Source organism: Tachysurus vachellii, chromosome 23, assembly GCF_030014155.1.
Source record: "Tachysurus vachellii isolate PV-2020 chromosome 23, HZAU_Pvac_v1, whole genome shotgun sequence".
Lineage (NCBI taxonomy): Eukaryota > Metazoa > Chordata > Actinopteri > Siluriformes > Bagridae > Tachysurus > Tachysurus vachellii.
The window spans coordinates 10,695,570-10,718,972 of NC_083482.1; the positions used below are offsets into that span (position 1 = coordinate 10,695,570).

Genomic DNA, 23,403 nt, shown 5'->3' on the forward strand with positions numbered 1-23,403 from the left:
TGTGTGGATGCAGGTTTTCATCCAAGCACAATCACATGTGAGCCTATTGAAAGCCAAGATGAAATGCTTAAACAGGTATCAGGTGTGGCTCCTTTTCTGAGTGGAATGTAAATCTGCACCCACTCTGTACGCCAAAAAATAATACAATACAGAAATCGTGCAACAACCAGCCTGCACGACGATGTGTTGGAAAGGCTTCGCAACCTTTGCTTGCTGCTGAGAAAAGACCTCCAGTGATACCGGGGACCAGGAGAGGGGACGAAAGCGGTTCTGAAGCAGGTGAAAACCTGTCCAGCAGGAGCCACCTCTGCTCTTCAGGACTGCTTTGAGTGCACTGACTGGAACAACTTCCGGGAGGCTGCAACCAACGGTGACACCATTAACTTGGAGGAGTACACAGCATCAGTGACCAGCTACATCGGCAAGTGCATTGATGATGCTCCAACCAGAAGCCGTGGACGACTGCTAAAGTGTGTGCGCTTTTGAGAGCATTCTGAGCAGCTGCATCGCTGTCTGTTTTGGGAACTGCACCATCTTGGATCGCAAGACCCTGCATCATGAGGACAGCTGAAAAGATCATTGGAGTCTCTCCCCACCATCACAGACATTTACTCCACACGCTGCATCTGCAAAGCCAACAGCATTGTGGATGACCTCACACACCCCTCACACTCACTCTTTACTCTGCTGCCATCTGGAAGCATTTGGGCCATCACGACTAGACTGTGTAACAGTTTCTTTCCACATGCCATCAGACTCCTTAATAACTGAAATGAACTGTACTGAGCACAACAAACATGCACATCAACTATATGAACTGCACAGACCTACACCGTATATGCACTCTTCCAATATACATCCATCAATCTGTTTACATGATGTTTTGCACACTGATTTTGCTCTTTGCACATGCTGTCTCACATTTCAGTCGATTTCTGTTTTGCACAATACTTTACAATATCTTAGGTAACTGCTGCTATAATACTAATGTGTTCATTCCAGTATTTCTGCACACGCAATATTGTTTGAACATGGGGTATTTACGCTGGTCAGTGTTGTTTCTGTTTTTTGTCTTTTGTGTATTGTCTTGTATTTTTTGTTTGCACTGTCATTTGTCCTGCACTGTTTGCACCAGGTCGAACAGACGAACTTTACGTATCTAGGACTAACTTTCTAAGTCTTTATCTCCGTCTTTGTTTTATGTAGCACCACGGTCCTGGAGAAACGTCTCATTTCACTGTGTACTGCAACAGCTATATATGGTTGAAATGACAATAAAAGCTTCTTGACTTGAGGTAAGATTGGACTCCACTGCGATCCTGAACAGAAGTAATATCCCTACATAACAATTTTACCCTACTTTGATCAGGTCCTGGAGACTAACACACAATAATTAAACAAGCTATTAAAACTTTATTTAGAATACTGCAATGAAATATGATAAAAAAAAACACCCAAGACATACAATGTAATGAAAACGCACAAGAACTTTGAAAACTCTTCGAAAAAGCTTCCTAAACAAACTCTACTATCCTGTTAAACACCCTTTGGTAGTGATAGTTGGATTAAATTACACTTTAATACCATATAATATAATAAAAGCACCGTAAGCTAAAGACCTAGGTGACTGTCCTTCAGATTAGACACTGTGTTGTTGCATTTCTTATGATCACGTGCAGAATTTAACAGTAGTGGTGTGGTTCTAGACTTGTCTTGTTAACTCTAATTGTTATGACAAATAATTAAGAACGAAAGTCATATAAAAACCCTAATAACACCAGATACTAATAAAATAGTCAGCTGCAACAGCTGTGTTCTGCATTTCTGCATGTGTTCTGCATTTTAATTATGGTTATATTTAATTAGAGGAAATAAGGAAAGCATAAAGCAAGAGAATTTAACTTATAGATCCTCACAGAGGATGTAAAGCACAATACAAATAGTTTATTAGCATTTGGCTGGATTATCAAAGGAAGTACATATCAGTCTAAAAGCTACAACTGAGTTTTTTTTTTTTTACTCTGGTGACAGTCAAACTTACTGTGACAGAGTAGCTTTTAGACTGAGTAAAACTGATCAATCGCTCTCATTATCTCTGCTATTTGTTATCTCTGGAACTGGACTGTCACATCTGTTATGCTGAGGGGAGCTCTGTGTCTCTGCCGGATCCTGTTGTAAAGGTGTGTCAGTGTTGCCTGTGGTTTGATCCAGTTCTTTCTGGTCGTCATGGCTGACATGATGTGCTGTAGGACTTGCAGCGGGTTCATCCGCAAAAGCCGACTGCGACGACTCTGAAAGACACAAAGTGATAAATTTGCTCATTAGTTCAAAGTATTTTTAAATAAATGATATATGATGCGGGGGGAGGGGGGCACGGTGGCTTAGTGGTTAGCACGTTCGCCTCACACCGCCAGGGTCGGGGTTCGATTCCCGCCTCCACCTTGTGTGTGTGGAGTTTGCATGTTCTCCCCGTGCCTCGGGGGTTTCCTCCGGGTACTCCGGTTTCTTCCCCCGGTCCAAAGACATGCATGGTAGGTTGATTGGCATCTCTGGAAAATTGTCCCTAGTGTGTGATTGAATGAGTGTGTGTGTGTGTGTACTGCGATGGGTTGGCACTCCGTCCAGGGTGTATCCTGCCTTGATGCCCGATGACGCCTGAGATAGGCACAGGCTCCCCGTGACCCGAGATAGTTCGGATAAGCGGTAGAAGATGAATGAATGAATGAATGAATGATATATGATGCACAGCCAATGGAAAATAACAAGACATTAACTCTACATTATTATTAAATATTCTAGTTTGGATTAAATGGTAGCACTGTAGCATTTTGTCCAAGGTTTTACGCTGATCTTGTTAATGAGCTAAAAAAAAAGCCCTTAATTGTTTAAAAAAACTGATTAAAAAATTATCAATATGGTTTGGCTGCAAGTTCCCATCACACCAATGTAGATATATTGTATGATATGTAAAGCCTATTCCATGTGATGTAGAATGAACCTAAACAATATTGTAACGTTGCATCCAACAATCTAGAATATGATGAATTACCTAGCTGTTTTTGCCGAGCCAGCCTTCTTTCGAGGGCCAGCTGTTTGTTGCGCTCAATGCGCTGCTGCTGTTCCTCTGTAAGAGAGACCGGTGCAGGGGCAGGAGTGGAGTGGATAAATGGATCTTCAGAAAAGCTTCTATCTTCAAACGTGTCTGCATCCTCCTGAGAGTGGACCACAGCTTCATCTAAATAAAATCGCAAAATAAATAATTACATTACATTTCATGTAAACCACGTACATAAGGAGAAGTCACTGTGCTGTAAAGCTTAACGTGGTTCTAACCGCCATCGTTTCCGATGAAATCCTCATGCGTCAAAGGCATGTCCAGTCGAATTCGCTTGAGACATGTCTAAAGGTAAACAAAGTCACATGGCAGTTTATGATGCATTTTCTGAAAAATAACATGGTCATGGAAAGCTTTCACTAATGAGCATGTCAATTTCAGGTGAACGATAGATTTTGTCATCTTCCATTTACTTGTTGATGCTCTGGACATAAACGACATTGTCCATTCCGTGGCTCTGATTATGTTACTGTGCAAATTTCAATTTTTCTTTTTTTTAAATGATATAAAAAATAAAATTCCTCTCTTTATGAAACTACCCTGACATACTTTTTGCTATTTCAGAAATGTTAACCTGCTGAATTGCATAATAACTGGATAATACAGGCATATCTGATGGATTATATATTTGTTAGGTCCTTATATGTCCGAAGCTGTTGTTGTGAGGTGATTTTGTCCATTTCCACACTGCATTATGACATTTTAAACAAGAGTCACTTAACAATAACTTAGGTTTGGGTCTTTCAAACCTTTTTTTTAATTCAGGTAAAAATCAGTATGATGTGAACTTACTATATTTGTCTAAATGAAATTTTAATTAAAGTTCAAATATAATGGGCTTGTAGAAATGTACCGACATACCTGTACATCTTTCTTGCTTCCTAATACCTCCAGTTTGTCGATGAAATCCTCAAACTGCAGTTTGGGATAAAGTCTGTGAGCCCAGTTCTCCATTTTCTTCATTAGAACCTTAAGATCCTCAGCCTAATGCAGACAGACAGAGATGGTATACAATAAATAACGCGTTGATAACTGATTTGCCATATATTACGTAAAACCGAAGTAAAACTTAAGTCACCTCATGGCCTTTGCCTTTGAATTTGACATCGTCGAATAATGTACGTAAGGCAGGAAGTCCTCGTTCGGACAGCAGCCTATAATTAAAGAAAGTACAGTGATAAGTGATAAAGATGGAGCCTGATATATCCAGTGTTTATGGAGGTCATGTAGACAATAATAATTACCTCTGAGAGTCTAGTTTAGGCTGGGGTCTCTTAACAGTTCGCCTTTTAGCTACAGGAACATCAGGTAGCTTGGACAGCTCTCCTTCTTCACCTACATGCATAGTAAATTCAGCACATGGACATCTAAACTAAGGAACACCGTGTGTGCAAACAGATCTTACCCTCACCGTTGGCCACAGGATCCTCATCATAGTTGCCCTCTCCAGGGGACAGTGGTGGTGGAAGAGGGGGAAATGACTCGTCTTCTACTTGGTCATAGTCAGACATGCCAAACAGACCGTTTTCTGATGGATCATACATCATGCATGGACTCTGGAGAGAAAAACATGTTACATCATCAACAAGGAAATGAATCTTTAAACATCTTCATCACACAGAACTAATTTTAGTGCAGAAAATAAGTGATAAATACACTTTACATAATAAAAAAACAGTAAAAAGCAATTTCACATACAGTATCTTTGCTAAACGTTATCTTTGTAGCTGAAACTTAAGAGTTATTCTGCATCCTGATCAGAAAATAGAAACATAATCATAAATATGATTTTCCCATCCGTATTCTGTCACCTGTGCTAGGATTGGTCACAATTGTCCCGCCAACAGATTATCAATCAAATCAGCTGTCCGCTTGGGTGCGAGATGAGCACGTGCAGAAGGAGGGGTTTATCTGAATACGGGTAGGAAAAGTAGCTCCTTTATAGTTTGCTAGGTAACAAATAATGTGCTAAAGAAGCGTCGCTCAGGTGAAGTAAGCATGAAACACCACTAATCTCACAATGTATTCACGCGGTGCTGTTTACAAATTTATAAAAATTGTCAATAAAAGAAAAACAAACAGAAACATACCTCAGGCCACAGAGCGGCGTCTCCTTGTTTCTGCCGGGTTTTTCTCTCAGCCAATCAGAGTTAAAGTGAGCTGCTTCTGTTACTCTGCACTGTGTGTCTCAAGACTAATAGCGCCGCCTAGTGGAACATGTCTTACACTTCGTTAAAGGTCTGGGCTTTATTATTATTATTATTATTATTATTATTATTATTATTATTATTATTATTATTATTATTATTATTATTATTATTAACATTATCAACATTATTAACATTATTATCATTTGATACATTTGTTCTTATAGCTAAACATAAAGCCACACAAAAAATAAAGTGACATTTTTTTCATGATATATAACAACATAAGGCAGCACATGCTTGGGATACCTATTTAATTTACTTTGGGTGATCCTGAGCTCTGTGACGAGTTTCTTCTGATATCTGTGTGGTTTCCTATGGGTTCATTCATTCATTCATTCATTCACTCTTTATTCTATTCAGGGTTGTGGTGGATCCAGAGCCTACTCTAGCATAATACAGCAATAGACCCTAGCTGGGTCGATCATAGACATCATGCACACAGACATTAACACACTTCACACTATTGTCATTCCTCTATATAGCTTTTATGCATCGGAACAAAATTTTGTATCTCCAGGACCATGGTGCAAGACATACCAGTATGTGAGATTTAATAAAGTGCAAATACACAAACATGTGAGAAAAGTGTAGGACAATAAATACACAGAACAGACCAATAAATACACAGGATAATAAAAATACAGAACACAGGCTGTAAGCTCTTTGGTAGTGTAGCAGCAATACATTTAGTGGTTTATAAAGTGGCTGATGTTCTTTGTAATGGTGTCCAGTGGTGTTGAGTCAGACTGGGATAAATGTTTAAATAACCCAAGTATGCACTGGGAAGGCAACAGGGTTTTGAGTAATCTGATTGCCTCAGGGAAGAAATGTTATTCAAAGTAACACTTATTCACACTGTCATCCTGTACACATACAGGATGGAAGAAACTGGAGAACCCTGAGGAAAACCATGTAGTATATAGAAAACCCAACACTACTGATTGCACCAATGTGCTGCTACAGTTACACACGCTGATACGGAGTTTGCAATCCTGTGTGTTTCTGTCCACCATATGACCCAGACTAAGATAAAGCATTTAATCGATTAAATAAATTGCTCTTTTATTTCTTGTAGTTTGTGCTAAACATACTGTGTGTGTACACTGAATGTATGATGTAATTTATTTGTTGCAAATTCTTTATAGCAGACAAATTGTTAAACTGAGTTTAGTTTCACTGAACGATGAATTAGAAGTTGTTTAAAGACATACAACATGAGAGAAAATGAAACAAAATACAGGGTTATAACCTTTATTTGAGTTATTGCTGTTACATGTTGCATTCCCATATACCCACTATCACTATGAGCTCTCAGAGAATTGCAGTATCAAATGTTAACCCAGAATGTCTGTAGCCACATGAAGAGTCCAAAATTCAGCCTTCACGTCAGATCAAACAGCAAGCCTTTAACTTTCCCACTGAGAGTTTAATATCATACAGAAAGTATTCAATAACTCAGCAGTTGGAGATAAGGAAGGGAGGAATTTGCTTCAGAAGAACAGAAAGGACTGACAGATGCACAATTCAGGATCTCAGAGCCGACTTTTCAGGAGGAACATGAAGAAAACGGCTGTGAGGAGAATACAGACGGTACCTACGGTAGGAACCACAATCTCCGTCACCAGCTCCATGTGGCTGCTCAGTGGATCTAAAACATTACAGTGTTAAAACTGATAAGAAAAATTGCAAGGAAAGAAAATGTAACCAATCACATATAGACTACAAGATGTCAGCAAATCCCTGACATTCCAAAAGCATTCTCTAGTACCTAAACCTCATCATGTGCAGGCCAAACCTTTGGCATTTCTGCATGGCCCTTATTTTCCTTGGATTTTCTTCTAGCTGGAGAAGCAAACAAAAGAAAATTCCTGTTAGATTTTTTTTTTTTAAGTTATTTAAAATTATTCACTAAGCCAGAAATCCATAGTTGTGACTTGCTGCTTTTATTTGTCCATTAATTAAGCAATTCTTCCTCATTGAACAATTTAGACTTAATAATGTTAAAATGGATTCTTTTGTTTGCCCCAGCTAGATCTGATAAAAATTTGTCACTGATTATGTCCTTGGTTCTACTCTGGACATTGTAAGTTTACTACATTTTCTATAGAAGGACATTTTCTCAAATGTTCTGACCTGCTGCTAGAAGCTGATTACTGGAGGTGCAGGTTTCCGTCGCTTTCCTTTTCCAGCTCTCGATCTGTGATGGCCATAAATACAAAACATTATTAAAACACGGAGGACAGAAATGTAACCCTTGAGCTGTTACGTCAAGGACAGATTAAGACGTCTAACGTCATGTTTCATGTCATAATTCATGTTCTCCTTCACCATATACATCTTATAGAGGTCATTTTTTAAAGCTGAGGTATGTTTGCAAAAATATTTATGTGGATGGGGAGTGTTTCATAGTAAAATGGCTTTCACATAATTTATGGAAATTTCACTGCAAATCTTTAGGGCCGAGGTCGTTTAAAGTTCAACTCGTGAACAACATCTTTTCGACACCATACCAAATCAGCTCACAGATAAATCTGAATAAAAGTACGTACTTAGGGGTTCTGTTTTCATATCTTCTAATGTGATTTTGGACAAAAACAAGCTTTTAAAAATGGACAAAAAATGAGGATGTCATGAGTATTGCTTTCCGCTTTAATCCCTGGTCTAAGTAATATAGTAGCAGCCAGCTGGAGCTGTTCTGCTCATAAATGTTACCATATGTTCCTTTTGTGACCACATCTTCGTTTTCTATTCTAGTTTTCGCACTGTGTCAGTAAGTGTTGCCAAAAAAAAAATACATACTTCTCTCTGATTGGGAAAGCCATTGGAGCTGATGATGCGTTTGTAGAACTGAACAGAGGCTTTTGGGTAACGTTGTTTATTTTTGCTTCCAAAGTCCACATAGTAAAGTCCGAACCGCTCGGAGTAGCCCTCGTCCCATTCGAACATGTCGAGCAGAGACCACGCAGTGTATCCTTTCACATTTACCCCTTCATTTACAGCTGACAAGATAAGAATGTAGGAATTGTTAGCTCAATTAATGAAGCTGGACAAGTAAAGCTTAAAATATGTGTCTTCTAGTTTCACATTGACCTTTAAGCATTTCATTGATATAATCCCTGAAGTACTGCATCCTCCATTCATCACACAGGTCAGTGCACGCTATCTTCTCTGAGACGCCGTTTTCTGTCACATATATCATAGGGTTTCCATACTGTGTCTGAAGAAAGGAAATGAGGCTAGGTTTACATCAGTGTGCATGTCTAACATCTTGTCTACAACATCATCAGCGTTGGTATGTGAGTAAAATGCTCAGTACCTTCACATAGTGAAGCAGCCGACGGAAGCCCCATGGCACTGAGTAAAGCCATTCAGAGCCAGGATCAGGCCAGAGTGGGTCTACTAGCTCAGCTAAGTCCCGATCAGTAAAGTAAGTACTTCCATGGTTTGAGGGGAAGTTCTTCTGTGTGATGTAGCGTGTGGTGAAGTGGCCGATTCCCAGGAAGTCGCAGGTGCCTTTGACGTAGCTTTTCTCATGTGGGCTGAAAGTGGGCAGACGGGAACTCCCCAAGCCCTGCTGTGCACTTTTCCTTCCTGGAGAATGAAATAATCTTTATTTTACCTTCTCATTCGAATATTGAAGAATGCTTCTTCCCAATCCTAGTTATTAAGATGTGTTTAGATACTAGGACTTACCTATGTATTCCTTCATCACTTGAGGATAGTCTCCACTGAAGAGCGGTGCTGCAAACCATCCCAGGTAAAACTGCATGTATCTGTCGGCTGCTTCGATGTCTCTCTGATTCGTGATGTCCACCGGCTCCCCCCAGTCAGTAGACAGAGAGATGCCCACCATTCCTACAGTCAAGCAGAGCAGTTTAAAAGCAGCCATCTGTATTACTGTACCGAGGAACTGGTAAACTATTTTAGGCAACTAAAACTAAATAGTTTAATTCAGAGAAAACTAAAACAAATTACCCTCGTATTTGTAGTTTAAGGACCTTTAACCTTTTAATAAACAGGTAAAATAATAAATTTTTTAGTATTCTCATCAGTGACACTTGATGATGGAATCTCATCAGTCTTTGATGATGGAATAATTTTTTTTTTTTTTTTACCTTTCTGTTTGTTTCGCCATTGGATGTCATATGTGTGCCAAACTTTAGCATGAGCCTGCAGGTTTAAATAGAAAAAAGACTCAAGCTCAGCTTTTAGTTTATAGTCGTAAATGTTACAACAACCATGTGATAATAGTCTTCCAGTATATGTAGCGTGATTGTATTCCTACCTTGAAAAATGAGAACTTAAAGGTTCATGTTTACCTTAATGATGTTGTGGGCAGCCTTGTAGGCGCCAGTGCCTTTCAGTTTCAGTCCAGGAGCATGTTCACCAGTCTCATAACCTTCCACTGCAATTGACTGTAATGAAAATGAGATTGTGTCATATACAGTAGGTGCATTTTGAAAATGATTTTCTGATATGAACTCGTTGTATTTGGACAGGCCTAAAGTAAATGAATTTTTTCGTTTATGCACATTTCCATGTGTGACCCTGTGATTTCTATATACAGAAAAAGTACATGGAAAATAAATACAGGAAAAATGTTTAGACATGGTTCAAACAAGAAAAATGTCCAGGTTCTTACGTTGGATGACGTTTGTTTCGCTTACCCATGGGTTGTTAAAGGTGATCCAGTGTTTAACTCGATTACCAAATCTCTCAAAGCACAGGTTGGCATAGTCATTAAATAAACTGACCATGCTGCTGTTCTGCCATCCGCCATATTTCTCCTGAAGAACCTGAAAATATGCATGTGAATTCCTGACCCTCCGAATCACACAAGAAGCAAATTCGATCAGAGCTCTGGGTGGAAATATCATTATCTCCATTCCCAGACAATAAGGCTATGCACAGTTCCACCACGGGTTATGCACAGGATAAAGGATACAGAAATAAACTCTGAATTGTCCTCTCGAGTCTGAGTAGTACAGTTATTATCCTGGAAAAGAATGCCTCAATTTTAAGATAGGGACGCCTAAACGCCTTTTAGTACTCACCTGAGGCAAATCCCAGTGATAAAGGGTTACAATGGGCATGATCTGATTCTCCAGGAGCGTATTGATGAGACTCTCATAGTGCTGTATTCCCTTCTCATTGATTTTCTCAGCTATTAAACAGAACAACCTGTCTTTAATTACTCTGAATTTTGTGGTAATTTAGGCAAATTATTATCATTATTATTATTATTATTATTATTATTATTATTATTATTATTATTATTATTATTATTGACTTACACTTGATTCCAGTGGGTAGGATCCTTGGCCAAGAAATAGAAAAGCGGTAGTGATTCAGCTTCATGTCTTTCATTAACAAGATGTCATCCTGAAAATAAAAAAAAGTTAAAAAAAGAAAGAAAAAAAAAAGAAAAGTCTTTAAGGGGTCAGTTCTTCCTCACACACTGGTTTATATCTAGAAGGATCGATTTCATGATGTTGATACATAATGCCTTAATAGATTACATTAAAGATTAGACATTATATTACATTATACAGATATTATTATACATAATGAGATTATATGGACTGTACGTGTACGCTGTACATCACCTTGAGGTAGTAGTAGCTCTCACAGGAAGAATCTCCAGTGCCATTCAGGTGGATTTTCCCTTTTTCATGTGAAAACACATCCCAGATGCTCATCCCTTTGCCATCTTTATCCCAGGCTCCCTCAGTCTGATATGCTGAGCTTCCAGCACCCCAAGAGAAACCTGTCATTCATTAGACATGCACTGAAATTAGCAAATTCAAATTATTTTATTATTTTAGAGTAGGAATACACATATCCACTAGATGGAGCCAATTTAGAAAAAAATAGATTACTCAGTCATTCATTTAACTTTACAACTGTTTTAGATCACTGGGTGCAAAGGAACATATGGCATCATGCGTGTACACACACACACAAACGCACACACTCACACACATACACACACATACACACAAACACACACACACACTCTCTCTCTCTCTCTCTCTCTCTCTCTCTCTCACACACACACACACACACACACACACACACACACACACACACACACACACACACTTTATTCTATAATATAAAGTTTTACCAGTAGGGAAAGTGCCATAATGAAAGGATCCCTTCTCATTCTTGGTCCAGTCAAAATCCTCAGATGAAGAAATATGCAAAGCCAACATGAGAACATGGCACAAGGTCAGAAGCATGTGCTGTGCCATTGTGTGTCAGGCTTTCAATAATTGTACCTACCAGATAGATAAAACAGTGAAAACCTTTTACATGTAAAACTGTTTATGAGCTTTTTACACCATCACGAGTGACACATAAAAACATGGAATGTTCACTCAGACATTACATTGACTGGCAAAGCAGCTTTTAGGTATGTCATCTTCTTTAGCTAATGCAATCTTATCACTAGCTCCATTAAACCTAAATTTCTAAATTTAATACTTATTAAACCAACAATATGTACAGTGGAGTCTACTTAATTATGATCATATCTTAAGCTGCTTGTTATCAACATAAAAGCTACACTTCTACACTTGTAAAAAAAAAATCTTGTGATTCTTCAGTTTTGTAACTTACTTAGGATCGATCCAGAGCCTGTAGACATGTGAAGCACACATGCCACAGATCACTATTTCTCACATGCAATCACTGTTAAGTGTCAAACTTCTTCCAAACAGAGATTAGACCAAATTACTAGGTGTTTGTTTCAGCCAGCTATACGACATGCTGACACAGAATGCTATCAGAGAGAGGAGATAAGTCAATTTATCCAGAGCTGCCAGTATGAAAGACATCTCAAAATGAATTAGAGATCAATTAAAGATCTAAAAGCACTCTTTTTGTTGTTATTGCCAAAGAAATGACTCATCCCCTTCCTCACCAGGACACCAAGACTCTCTCTGTCTCTCTCTCTCTGTCTCTCTCTCTCTGTGAAAAAACACATATACAGTCATACCTGCTCTTCTCCTTGTAATTTCCCAAAATGCCAGAATATAACCCAAGTCTCCAGACTTATTTCATCCTCACATTGTTCTCCAAAGGTGCTCTTCATCCACCACCATGCAGAAGCGAAACATCCAGCAGCTCCTGATGCTATTCAGGAGCCGCATGACCCAAACACTGACACAAATACCCCTATTCACGCTCAGTGGTGTGAAAAAGGAAAAGTGCTGGTGCAAACAGGTTCAATAGAAACACAGATTTGATGTTGTAAGCAAAGTAATGCTAATGAGGATGATCCAACAGCTGGCAGTGTTCCACTGGAGGTGATGAGAAGTAAAAAGCTTTAAACATACTGCACAATCTGCCAAAAAATTATTTATAAGGCATTTTTTTCAATGACTTTCCAGAGAAAATTGATTACCTTTATTTGTACCTGCAAACGTAAATATAAATGTAAAAGACATTATATAGATTATGTACACATTAATTGCACCCACATATCTAATAAATATATTAAAAGTATTAAAATAGTGCAAGAGCGATTAGTCAAAATTTAAAAAAAGGACTTCATGTTTACTTACTTTGTTATTATTGACAGTGCTTTATTAATTCTGTAAATGATCTGTTAATATTAAACTGATGCAGCTGATAATATTAATTAAGAGAAAGAAAATGTCAAATGTAACATTATAAGTTACTACATCAGAAATGTAACTGAACAAAACTTTGGAAACTCTCAACTACTAAGTTTAACCTGTCAGCAGTTGATATTTTATTGATATCTGAGTTATACTGATGTTTAATACTGCACTTGTATATTTTATACAATAAAAGTGTCTTTATGTTGATTTAGTCTCCTGTATTTAGGCTCCTGTATATATGAGATATAAATATAAAATCATATACTGTTAATAAAACATTGGTTTAATTTGAACTGAGTATATTAAAAGCATTAAGGTATATTTAACATGTCATATTTAAGCATCTCTCCTGTGTTCTTTCAAGTTTGACTGGTGTTTGCTGAAATGTTAGTCAATGAAATATAGTGAATGGATAAAAGCAGTCCAGGTCAAGATTGTGAAATGTTCCACTGATTTAATTCCTGGTTTATTTGTAATAGCTTCCGATACATGTTCCTAATTTGTGTATTAATCAACAATGCTTAAATACTGTTTGGAAAGGGAGGAGCGTTGTTATAGCAATGGAGAAAACATTGCACTCTGTGTTGCCATTGCACTCTGTTATTTGTGTGTGTGTGTGTGTGTTTGGTGTGTGTTTAGAAGGGGTTATAACAATATGTCACAATTCTTTTAAGCATATGACTGTATTCTTTCACATGCAATATGTGTGGTGTGTGTGTGTGTGTGTGTGTGTGTGTGTGTGTGTGTGTGTGTGTGTGTGTGTGTGTGTGGTGTGGTGTGTTTAGAAGTGGATATGACAATATATCAAAATGCTTTTAAGCATATGACTATATTCTTTTACATGCAGTGTGTGTGTGTGTGTGTGTGTGTGTGTGTGTGTGTATGTTTCAACACTAAAGCAATCCTCTGTATGTGTTGTACTCTGTGTTTAGCATATCAATGCAGAAAAGCTGTAGAGAATCAGATGAAAACAGAATGAGTGTTCTGGTACTTCCTTATTCTCTCATGCTGGTGTATTTAAGGAGAATTGTTATTCCCTACATGAGTGGAAATGAACATCTTTACTAAAGTCCCTGGAATAGCCCAACAAACCAGGTATGTTTGTGCTAGGTTCAGAAATGGGAGCAGCACCAAAAGTTTTAGGCTAATGCTAAATGAGCCTCTGCCCATGCACAGGGATGTGTTCTGACATCCGAATGTGTTTAAATAATAATTTCACTAGTGTGAGGGTGTTTTAAAGTGGATTCATGTGTGAATTTACCATGCGCTGGACAACTAATCACCTCAGATACAGCCAGGACATTCGTTAGATGAACTGACAAAATGTACTATATTTGAATTTTAATTATTTTATATGTTTTATATTCAATATGCAAAAAGTAAGCAATTGTTAATAAAGTTATGGCTTGAGTTTCCCAAAAACATAGCAACACAAACATTTGCACTGTTCAATGGTAGAGTGAGTATGACCCTGAACACTCTCACTCATCTCTTTCTCTATCTCTGCCTAGTAGAATCATTTTAATTTTATGCTGCTTTTGAAAAACCTGGCCTCGATATTCTCTATATTATACATATATTCTAGATAGATTTTTGCTCCTGTGCCCTGCTTCTGTGATTATGTATATTAGCCTATATATTTGACTTCTAATATAACCCTGTATTTGTATCTGTCCATGCATGGTGTTGTGTGTAAATATGCTCAGACTGTGATTTTATCCCCCTTTCATATGCGCTGCAGCAAGCTGGGGTCTGTGCTCCAACGTGCATTTTACGGGTCCACTGGGAAGGTGAGTCTTTCTTTATGCTGTACTTCCACAAAATAAATAGTTTTAGGGTCAATTGCTCTATTCCTAGTTTATGACTAAAAGATGTGTAATTATTGGGTCTTTGTTGTATAGAAATACACAAGCAAATTCTATAGCAACACTCTTAGTCAGGCAGGTTTTATCTATGTGCCTCCAGAACACTCCAGTCATTTATAGCATTCTATTGAAAGACCATTGTTTAACGTATTCTAAGGCATGAATTGAATAAAAGGAAAATGTGTGCACTCATGCTCTGTGTCAGGTGACCCTTTTTGAGCAGAGGAACTTTGCCGGACTGCGATTGGACCTCAGTTCAGACTGCCAGAAACTGAGTGACAAGAACTTTCCTGAGAGATGTAACTCTGTGCAGGTGGAGAGTGGAGCGTGAGTTTACAGTACACACACACACACACCCTGTAATTGGCTCCCATATAACAACCATTGTTTAAAGTTATTGTCCTTAATTTGGTCTTATATATAAAAAACACCTGAGCAGAAGCTCATGTCTATTAACTGAAATATTTTTACCCATAATCACAACAGATACACTTACTCAGACAAACATCCCATAATGATCAACAAACCCACTAGAGATGAAGAGAAAATTCTGTTGTGCCATAAATCTCTTGATTTATTTATGGGCCAGCTCCAGTTATGTTTGCACACATCCAGCAACACAGATAAATGAAAAACAACATCCATGGTACAAAATCATGGAATAATATGATAATTTGGCTAAAATACAGCTGTTATTATCATATTTATTTAAAAATTTCTGTAGCATGCTATTTTCATGACATGAGTATTTCGATTATAACTAAAATCTAATATTGATCATATCACACATAGGTTTGTGTAAACAATATTAATGTAAATGTAATCTTGTAAAAGCTAGTTAAAGCAGTAATTGTCTAAGGAAGTGGAATTTTCTAATGGTTAATAATAGTGCATCCAAGTGTATATGTAATGATGACTGCCTGCAATTTGTAATTTGTCACCGTCCTTTTGAAGATATGTTTGGATTCTTGAGTCCTCTTCATTGAAGTGCTCTAAACCATTATAGCCATATTTACAGACGTCCTTATAAACTTTGTTAATATGTGGGTATGTTTGTTGTAAGCAGCTGGGTGGGCTATGAGCATGAACACTTCCGTGGGTGCCAGTATTTGTGGGACATGTCTGATCGGGGAGAATATAACTGCACAGATAGGTGGTGTGGCCAAGGAGACCAAATCTCATCTGTACGCTCTGTCAGGCAGGTGAGCCATTTTAATATTTTGTAAATTAATAAATTTGCATTTCACTAAACAAATTTCCTAGACTGCACTGAGTAAATATGTGATTTATGCAGGATACAAACCCTCCACGTGCTCAGCTGTTTGAGAGGCAAGGTTTCTCTGGGAGAAAGACCGAGCTTCAGGACGACATCCCCAACCTCATGACAAGATATAACCTGAACAGAGCCTCTTCAATCCGGGTGCTGGGTGGAGCGTGAGTGTCTAATTCTACTCAGTCCTTTATTTATCATTTAAAATATTTAAATTTTACAGACTTTCATACTGTTTTGTGAAAATGTCAGAAATCCACTCACCATTGCTCAGTATATTAGATATACATTATTACTCAGTATTTCTTAATTAAAAGTGTGTGTGTGTGTGTAGCTGGGTGGTGTACCAGGAGCCCAATTACAGAGGATCCCACTATATCCTGGAAAGGAAAGACTACAGCAACTACTCAGATTGGGGAGCTCAGAACAGCACTGTGGGTTCCATGCGCAGAATTCGCTTCAGCTGAACTCCTCCTAACCTTGTACTCTAACCCTGTTAAATCCCTCCAAACCCCCTCTGACATTTTTACACTCAACATGCAAGCCACAAACAATCCACATCGCAGCAGAAAACTATTTTAGTAATAAACCTATGTAAAAGACAAACATGGTCATCTTGTGGTTCTTTTTTAAACAAAAAGAGTGCTGAATATGAAACATAGACAGCTTGATAATAAGAGACAGGAGTTTGAATCCCATGCATAGGCACATTTGACTGCCCCCTTGTGGTGTGTTCTGATGTTTTGAATTTGTATTTAAAAATGTCATTTGAAACCATCACTGACTTCAGTATTAGAGAAATTAGGTTAATCCAAGGTCCTTTAGACCTTTGGTGTTCCTGGTATAGGCTCCAGATTCACCATAACCCTGACCAGGATATAGTGTCTAATGAAGATAAGTGAATGAAAATTCACATTCAGGAAGCAAAAATATTTTTCCAAGAAATTTTAAGCTCAAGGAAAGTCTACAAAGCCTTGTACAAGTGTCACATTTTACTGCTATATAAAACTATTCTAAACACTTTCAATTATTAAGCTAACGTCACTCCTATGAATCATCCATCTGCTGCGATGAAGACCATGCATGCACATAAGGGTTAATAATTCATGTGTGATGGCATATCTGAGTTTATCAGCATAACTTACTGAACGTAATTTTGATAGCATCAGTTGTTATGGGCCTATGGCAGTGGGCTATATACTCACTATTCTCACCCTGTGACCCTGAGCAGTGCTTAAAGAGCTTAAGTCCTCAATGCCCTAAACGCTTCAAGCACAGCTGTAGGCACTTCTGTGCACATGAGGGCATACGATAAGGAATTCACATGGGTTTAAGGCAGGCTGCTGGCTCCTACACACATGCTAGGTCCTGCTCTGTGTAGGCTACATAAGTGGTATTTCTGTGAGCCGTGGGAGCGACAGTTGCTCTCCTTCTGTTGGTCTGATGACACCAGGATCTCTCTCTCTCTCTCGCCACTCAGCCAGTCTTCAGCACTGGTGCTGAGATACAGGCTAATGCCAGCTGATGCCTCTATTAATGCAGCACTGGAAGACAGGAATGTAGCACTTTATGCTAGTCACACATCCGTTTTGCAGTTTCTCACAGGGAGTAAGTTTTAAGTAATAGGATTGGGGAAAGAGTTGAAAAAGCGTCTATCTAAATTCTTAAACACTACTGAAGCATGGTTTATAGTAATGCAGAACATTGCATAAGATGTACGAAGAGTATTGTAATGTCTCCTTATATACAACTTTAATGAGCTCTGGGTTTTGTTTAGGCCACAGGGAAAGAGCATGGCTAGAAAAGAGAGAACACGAGAGTCATTAGCAGTGGAAAGCTGTGGTTAGACTCACATACTTTATGTTTGAGGCAACTAGTTTAAACAGAAAAAAAAATGTGGATCTGCTCTCTTAAGTTTAAAAATGCCTCACAAAGCTTGTTCTCTCTCTCTCTCTCTCTCTCACTCTGCCTCTCTCTTTCTCTCTGTCTCTCTCTGTCTTCTCTTTTCCTCCCTCTCTATCTTTCTCACACCCACACATGTACGATTTTTCTGTTAGAACTAGCTCTGGTGATGATGTGGTTAGATGGCTGTTTTTCTCTGTAAGGCTGTTGGTCACAGTCAAATCTGTAAACTAAGTGATCACCCATACACCGAATGCAGTTATGAATGATTTCCATGACACTCCTTCTCTGTCTTTAGGTCATACAGCCTACAGTTCATATGCTATCCATCAAACTTCAATCCCCCAGATGCTTCTTCACCACAGTGTGTTTATGTGGTCAAATGTGCTGTTCTATCTCAGCTGACCTTCAGTAAAACCAGTGGTCACTTATTTATGTCTCAACCAGTAACACACTCCCTGACAAGCTGTCATCAGCCAGCCACAATCAATAGGTTTCAGTTAATAAGCCACTGTCAATATTCTTCAAGCAGTTCGTTCTCGCCAGAGAGCCACTTTTTAAGCCTCCAAACGTCAGCAAGCCTTAAGAGGAATTCCAACCCACTGCCCTTTTCCCCTTTTTGATTCATTAACAGGGAGGCAACATCCTTTTTCGTGTTTTGCTTTGATTTAGCTGTCAACGGTCAAGTCAAAATAACCTAAGATAAGACAAATCTATGCTCACTGAACATGAGGTGTGTTTGGTGGAGCTAATATGTTTGGGCTATGCTTCTAATAATAAAGAATATATTACTTAATACAGCATGTTTGTAACACACACGTCATGGCCTACAGCACCAATACACATAAGCCTTATATTAAAGAAGAACTAGCTCAATCTATCTAGAATAGCTAGCAGCTAGCTATAATAGCTCTTAGATAGAGATGAATTGGGTTTTTAATACCAGAGTCTAGATTTGAATGATCATATTCTCAGAGGAGAACATGCTTCAACACCCAAGATTTTGTTAAACACCTCAACTTAGCTAAGCCAGTTAGCTGTGATATGGTAGCTAGCATATGTCACACTTTAGTGGCACTTAGCAGCTAGGTCTCATAGGGATTTGTTTACTAGCATTTAAGACTAAGAAAATACTCTGTAACATCCAACTTGCTAGCTTAGCATGTAGGTTCTTAATGCAGAATATTTTAGTGTCCTTATTTTAGAATACATTTGGGTTCATGTTTTGTATTTTGGTTTAAGATTCTTAATTTAGTTAAGGCCAGAAACCTTTATTTGTCACATATACATTACAGCACAATGAAATTATTTTCTTTGTGTATCCCAGCTAATTAGGAAGTTTAGTTTAGTTTAGTTCTTTTCTTAGAATTGTTTTGTATTTTTATGTAGTTAATAGTAGTTTAGAATTTTTAGTGTAAAGTATTTTCATAATCTTAGTTCAAAGTAATTTAGGGTTCTTAGATTAGAGTACTATTTTTCTTAGATTTTATTGGTTTACAGTTCAGGGTTCAGAGTAGCTAATCATTATTGTGTTAAAAGTAACTCTGTTGCATTCTGGACATCATATGATATCGTTTCAAACTGACTTATACACAGCATTCTTCAAATTAGTCTTATTAAATGAAGTGCTGAAAAGTGGTGTTAAGTTTGCATGTATATGCTATCATAGTTTTGGGTGGCCACTGATTATAGGCCTTGGCTGAGAAATACATGTGTGTTATCAGTGCATCTAAATAACACAACCTTGATATGGAGTCTGCCTGGCCGAATTCTTGAAAATTCTCAGCCACCTTTGCCTTTAATCTCATGCTAATCGAAGAGGTAAATTGCATAAGTGGTTCATTAAAAAGCTTGCATTATTATATGCAATTACTACATAGTTGCAAAATGACTCTTGAAGTCCATGCTCAGGGTCAAACACAAAAGCGCACGCTCAACACACTTTAGTTCAATGAAATATTTAAACAAAACTCTAAAAGCAGTGTGGTACAGCATTTCACAATGTTTTAAATGCATTGTGTTTGTGCTTTTGTCACAGGATGGAAAAATGTAGTTGCATGGTGACAAAACCAATCCTCTAGAAAGCTTTCCCATCTGAGGTCTGACACTCTCAGACCAAGTGCAACCCTCAGGCTTCATCATGTGTGTGTGAAGAGTGTTGCAGTAAGCCTGAGCTCTGATCTGCCTACACACACTCTTAAGCACTACACAAACAAAACACTGACGCCTTGTTCAATTTTTAGCTCAACCTAAACTGGGAAATTCCAACAGCTTCACTTTGCCTGGAGGAGGAAACAAGCACCTCCATGTCACTGAGGTTTCACAGGTTTCAAAGAGATGAAAGAGATCGTTCTTGTAAAATGACTGGCATTGACATTTTATCTATTTGAATGGTAACAAATCATCACATGGGGCAAAATGTTATTAAAAAAGCAAAACAAAAATAGAAGTTATACCCAAACAGACTATATTTTTTAATATGTTCATATTTACAACCTGAACATGATATTGGAAAATGCTATTTATTAAAGTAAAAAAAAAAATCTACTAATACTACAACAGAGACAAAACTGATGATGAAAGAGTTCCCAAGAAGCAGAAATGGAGGTTGCGGTTACACATCCACTCACCCACCATTTTATTAGGAACACCTAATACACCTGCTCATTCATACATTCATCAATGTGACAAGTGAGAGCAGGGTAATGCATAAAATCATACAAATACGGGTCAAGAACTCAAGTTAATGTTCACATCAAACATGAAATTGAGAAAATGAGCATTTCAGAAAGTGGGGATTTTCATGTCAATCTCTACGGGTTACCAAGAATGATGCTAAAACAAACAAAAAAAAAACACTTTGTTTTCTGAGATACTTTTCTGTAGCCTTTTTGTCAGCTCAAACCAGCCTGAACATTCTCCTCTAATCTTTCTCATCAACACCATGTCTCTGATCATAGAGCCATCACTCACTGGATAGTCAAAGTCACTGATATCTGATGTGAAAATCTATTATAGCTCTTGACCTTTAATCTTTTAATCAACAAAGTCCTTGTCTGCATGATTTTAGTCCTTGTTCTGCTGCCACATGATTGGTTAATTGGATAATTGCATGTGTACAGGTGTTCCTAATAAGGTGGATAGTGATTGTATATATGGAAACATGACATACTGACAAACATGATACCTCTATTTTAAGAAAACATTAATTTATTTATTTTATCATGTTTAATTAACCTTCTAAACTTAAAATAATCCTGATATTAATAATTACATTTATGCATAAATCATGACTGGTAACTAAGTTTGATGTTATATGTTCAGTTCAGTTCAATTCAATTCAAATTTATTTGTATAGAGGTTTTAACAGTTGACATTGTCTCAAAGCAGCTTTACAGAACATAAACATTAAACAAAAGGTTAATATAAAGATTAATATAATACAAAAAAATCAAGATTAATATTAGATATATTTAAATGTGTTTGTATTTATCCCCAAGGAAAAACTCCCTTACATGGTAAAGGAAGAAACCTTGAAAGGAACCAGACTCAAAGGGGAACCTCATCCTCATTTGGGTGACACTGGAGGGTGTGATTATAAATATTCAGTTTGACAAATGTTGTATTGATGAGGAGGTTGTTGTCCTTAAAGACCACATGTAGTTGGCATCTCCTCTTAGTATAGCAGAGTTAAACTGGAGCTGTTAAATCTCTAGATGCCCCAGGATCCTCAATGCCTCCACATCTCAGTGGAGGTCCAAAATCTTCATGGCACGGAAGACAATTGGAGCTGGTACAATTTCTGGATGCTAGGGATGGGTAGAAAGAGAGAAGCAGTGGAGAGGAATTAGCGTAGCTGCATTACAATAGTCCAGTCTAGATATCATGAATGCATGAACTAGCTTCTCAGCATCAGATAATGATAGGATGTTTCTTAGCTTGGCAATATTTCTAAGGCGGAAGAAGGCTGTTTTTGTAATATGGGCGATATGATTTTCAAAAGACAAGTTGCTGACTAATATAACACCCAGGTCTTTCACTGTTGAGCTAGAAGTTACAGTACATCTCTCTAAATGGAAGTTGAAGTGTGAGAGCTTCTGTGTACTGGTTTTTGGACCGGTAACTAGTATTTCTGTCTTATCAGAGATTAAAAACAGAAAATGACAGGTCATCCAATTTTTTATCTCTTTAACGCACTCAGTTAATTTAGACAATTTAGCTGTTTCATCTGGTTTTGATGAGATAAATAACTGGGTATCGACAGCATAACAGTGGAAACTAATCCCATGCCTCCTAATGATGTTCCTTAAGGGAAGCATCTATATTAAGAAAAGCAGAGGTCCTAGAACTGATCCTTGGGGGACCCCATAATTAATTGGCGATTAACTGGAGGATTCACCATTTAATTCTACAAAATGGTATTGATCAGACAGGTAGGATCTAAACCAACTTAAAGCCTGTACCTGAATACCTGTGTAATTTTGTAAGCGATCTAGGAGAATGTTGTGATCTATAGTGTCGAAACAGCACTAATGTCAAGTAGAACTAATAGTGACATGCAGTCTTGGTCAGAAGCTAAGAACAAGTCATTTGTGACTTTAACAAGTGCATATTCTGTGCTATGATGGGGCCTGAAACCTGACTGAAACTCTTTAAAGATATTGTTCTCCTGTAAGAAGGAGCACAGTTGAGCAGACACAACCTTTTCTAGTATTTTAGACATAAACAAAAGGTGTGAAATAGGTCTGTAATTTGATAGTTCATTGGGATCTAAATTAAGTTTCTTAATGAGGGGCCTAATAACTGCCAACTTGAAGGATTTAGGGATGTGACCTAAAGATAACAAGGAGTTAATAATATTAAGAAGAGGCTCACCAGCTTTATATAACACTTCTTTCAGTAATTTAGTTGGAATGGGCTCTAGTGAATAAGTTGTTGATTTAGCTGTAGTAATAAGTTTATCTAGCTCTTCCTGTCCTGTACTTGTAAAGCACTGTAGTTGAGAGTGTAGAGCTTTAGGTGAGACTGGATCATGAGCTGCTCGCATGGGTTGAACATCAACTATTTTGTTCCTGATACTTTCAATTTTATCAGTGAAGAATCTCATAAAGTCCTCACTACTGAACTGTGATGGAATAGTGTGTTCGGATCTCTGTTTTTTGTTAGTCTAGCAGCCATTGAGCTAAATAAAATCCTTGGAGGGTTCCGGATATTTTTTGAGTTTGCTCAGGTGCTCAGCCCTAGCAGCTTTTAGAGCCCGTCTATAGCTGGACATACAGTACTGTCCTTATACGCAATTCTAAAAACCTCTAATTTAGTTTTTCTCCACTTTTGCGGTTACGAGTTGCTCTCATGAGGGTGTGAATATGACTATTATTCTATTATATTCTATTCTAGAATACGATTCTATTCT

At 37.8% G+C, this 23,403-nt stretch overlaps 3 protein-coding genes across 4 annotated transcripts; 1 reads left to right on the forward strand and 2 right to left on the reverse strand.

Annotated features, from left to right (window-relative positions):
• Window positions 1–1,426: 1,426 nt before the first annotated feature.
• On the reverse strand, window positions 1,427–5,299 carry tipin (timeless interacting protein). 2 transcript variants are annotated; one of them, XM_060859207.1, is made up of 8 exons: window positions 5,206–5,299; window positions 4,527–4,671; window positions 4,360–4,450; window positions 4,194–4,269; window positions 3,977–4,099; window positions 3,334–3,400; window positions 3,050–3,235; window positions 1,427–2,291 (listed from the first exon to the last, which is right to left on the reverse strand). In XM_060859207.1, the coding sequence occupies exons 2-8, from the start codon at window positions 4,660–4,662 to the stop codon at window positions 2,077–2,079; spliced, it is 894 nt and encodes a 297-aa protein (XP_060715190.1). In that variant the 5' UTR covers window positions 4,663–4,671; window positions 5,206–5,299; the 3' UTR covers window positions 1,427–2,076. The 2 variants fall into 2 exon arrangements, with proteins under 2 accessions (XP_060715190.1, XP_060715189.1); XM_060859206.1 differs by having other exon boundaries at window positions 1,430–2,291; window positions 4,521–4,671.
• A 1,111-nt stretch (window positions 5,300–6,410) lies between these two features.
• lctla (lactase-like a) lies at window positions 6,411–11,579 on the reverse strand. The gene is made up of 13 exons (XM_060859782.1): window positions 11,453–11,579; window positions 10,932–11,092; window positions 10,620–10,707; window positions 10,380–10,489; window positions 9,993–10,121; window positions 9,645–9,740; window positions 9,441–9,495; window positions 9,019–9,180; window positions 8,642–8,916; window positions 8,416–8,542; window positions 8,125–8,324; window positions 7,459–7,522; window positions 6,411–6,973 (listed from the first exon to the last, which is right to left on the reverse strand). The coding sequence occupies exons 1-13, from the start codon at window positions 11,577–11,579 to the stop codon at window positions 6,858–6,860; spliced, it is 1,710 nt and encodes a 569-aa protein (XP_060715765.1). The 3' UTR covers window positions 6,411–6,857.
• Window positions 11,580–14,004: 2,425 nt separating this feature from the next.
• crybgx (crystallin beta gamma X) lies at window positions 14,005–16,694 on the forward strand. The gene is made up of 6 exons (XM_060858833.1): window positions 14,005–14,048; window positions 14,695–14,743; window positions 15,024–15,145; window positions 15,885–16,020; window positions 16,113–16,252; window positions 16,423–16,694. The coding sequence occupies exons 1-6, from the start codon at window positions 14,005–14,007 to the stop codon at window positions 16,553–16,555; spliced, it is 624 nt and encodes a 207-aa protein (XP_060714816.1). The 3' UTR covers window positions 16,556–16,694.
• Window positions 16,695–23,403: the final 6,709 nt, after the last annotated feature.

Coding starts and splice junctions, on each gene's coding strand:
- tipin (XM_060859206.1), bottom strand. CDS start 4,662: ATGATGTATGATCCATCAGAAAACGGTCTGTTTGGCATGTCTGACTAT. Junction 4,100..4,193: donor TCAAAGGCAAAGGCCATGAG/GTGACTTAAGTT, acceptor TGTCTGCATTAG/GCTGAGGATCTTAAGGTTCT. Junction 2,292..3,049: donor GGCTCGGCAAAAACAGCTAG/GTAATTCATCAT, acceptor TGTGTCTTTCAG/AGTCGTCGCAGTCGGCTTTT.
- crybgx (XM_060858833.1), top strand. CDS start 14,005: ATGAACATCTTTACTAAAGTCCCTGGAATAGCCCAACAAACCAG. Junction 14,744..15,023: donor TTTACGGGTCCACTGGGAAG/GTGAGTCTTTCT, acceptor GCTCTGTGTCAG/GTGACCCTTTTTGAGCAGAG. Junction 16,253..16,422: donor ATCCGGGTGCTGGGTGGAGC/GTGAGTGTCTAA, acceptor GTGTGTGTGTAG/CTGGGTGGTGTACCAGGAGC.
- lctla (XM_060859782.1), bottom strand. CDS start 11,579: ATGGCACAGCACATGCTTCTGACCTTGTGCCATGTTCTCATGTTGGCT. Junction 9,181..9,440: donor ATGGCGAAACAAACAGAAAG/GTAAAAAAAAAA, acceptor GCTTGACTGTAG/GAATGGTGGGCATCTCTCTG. Junction 8,543..8,641: donor GGCTGCTTCACTATGTGAAG/GTACTGAGCATT, acceptor TCCTTTCTTCAG/ACACAGTATGGAAACCCTAT.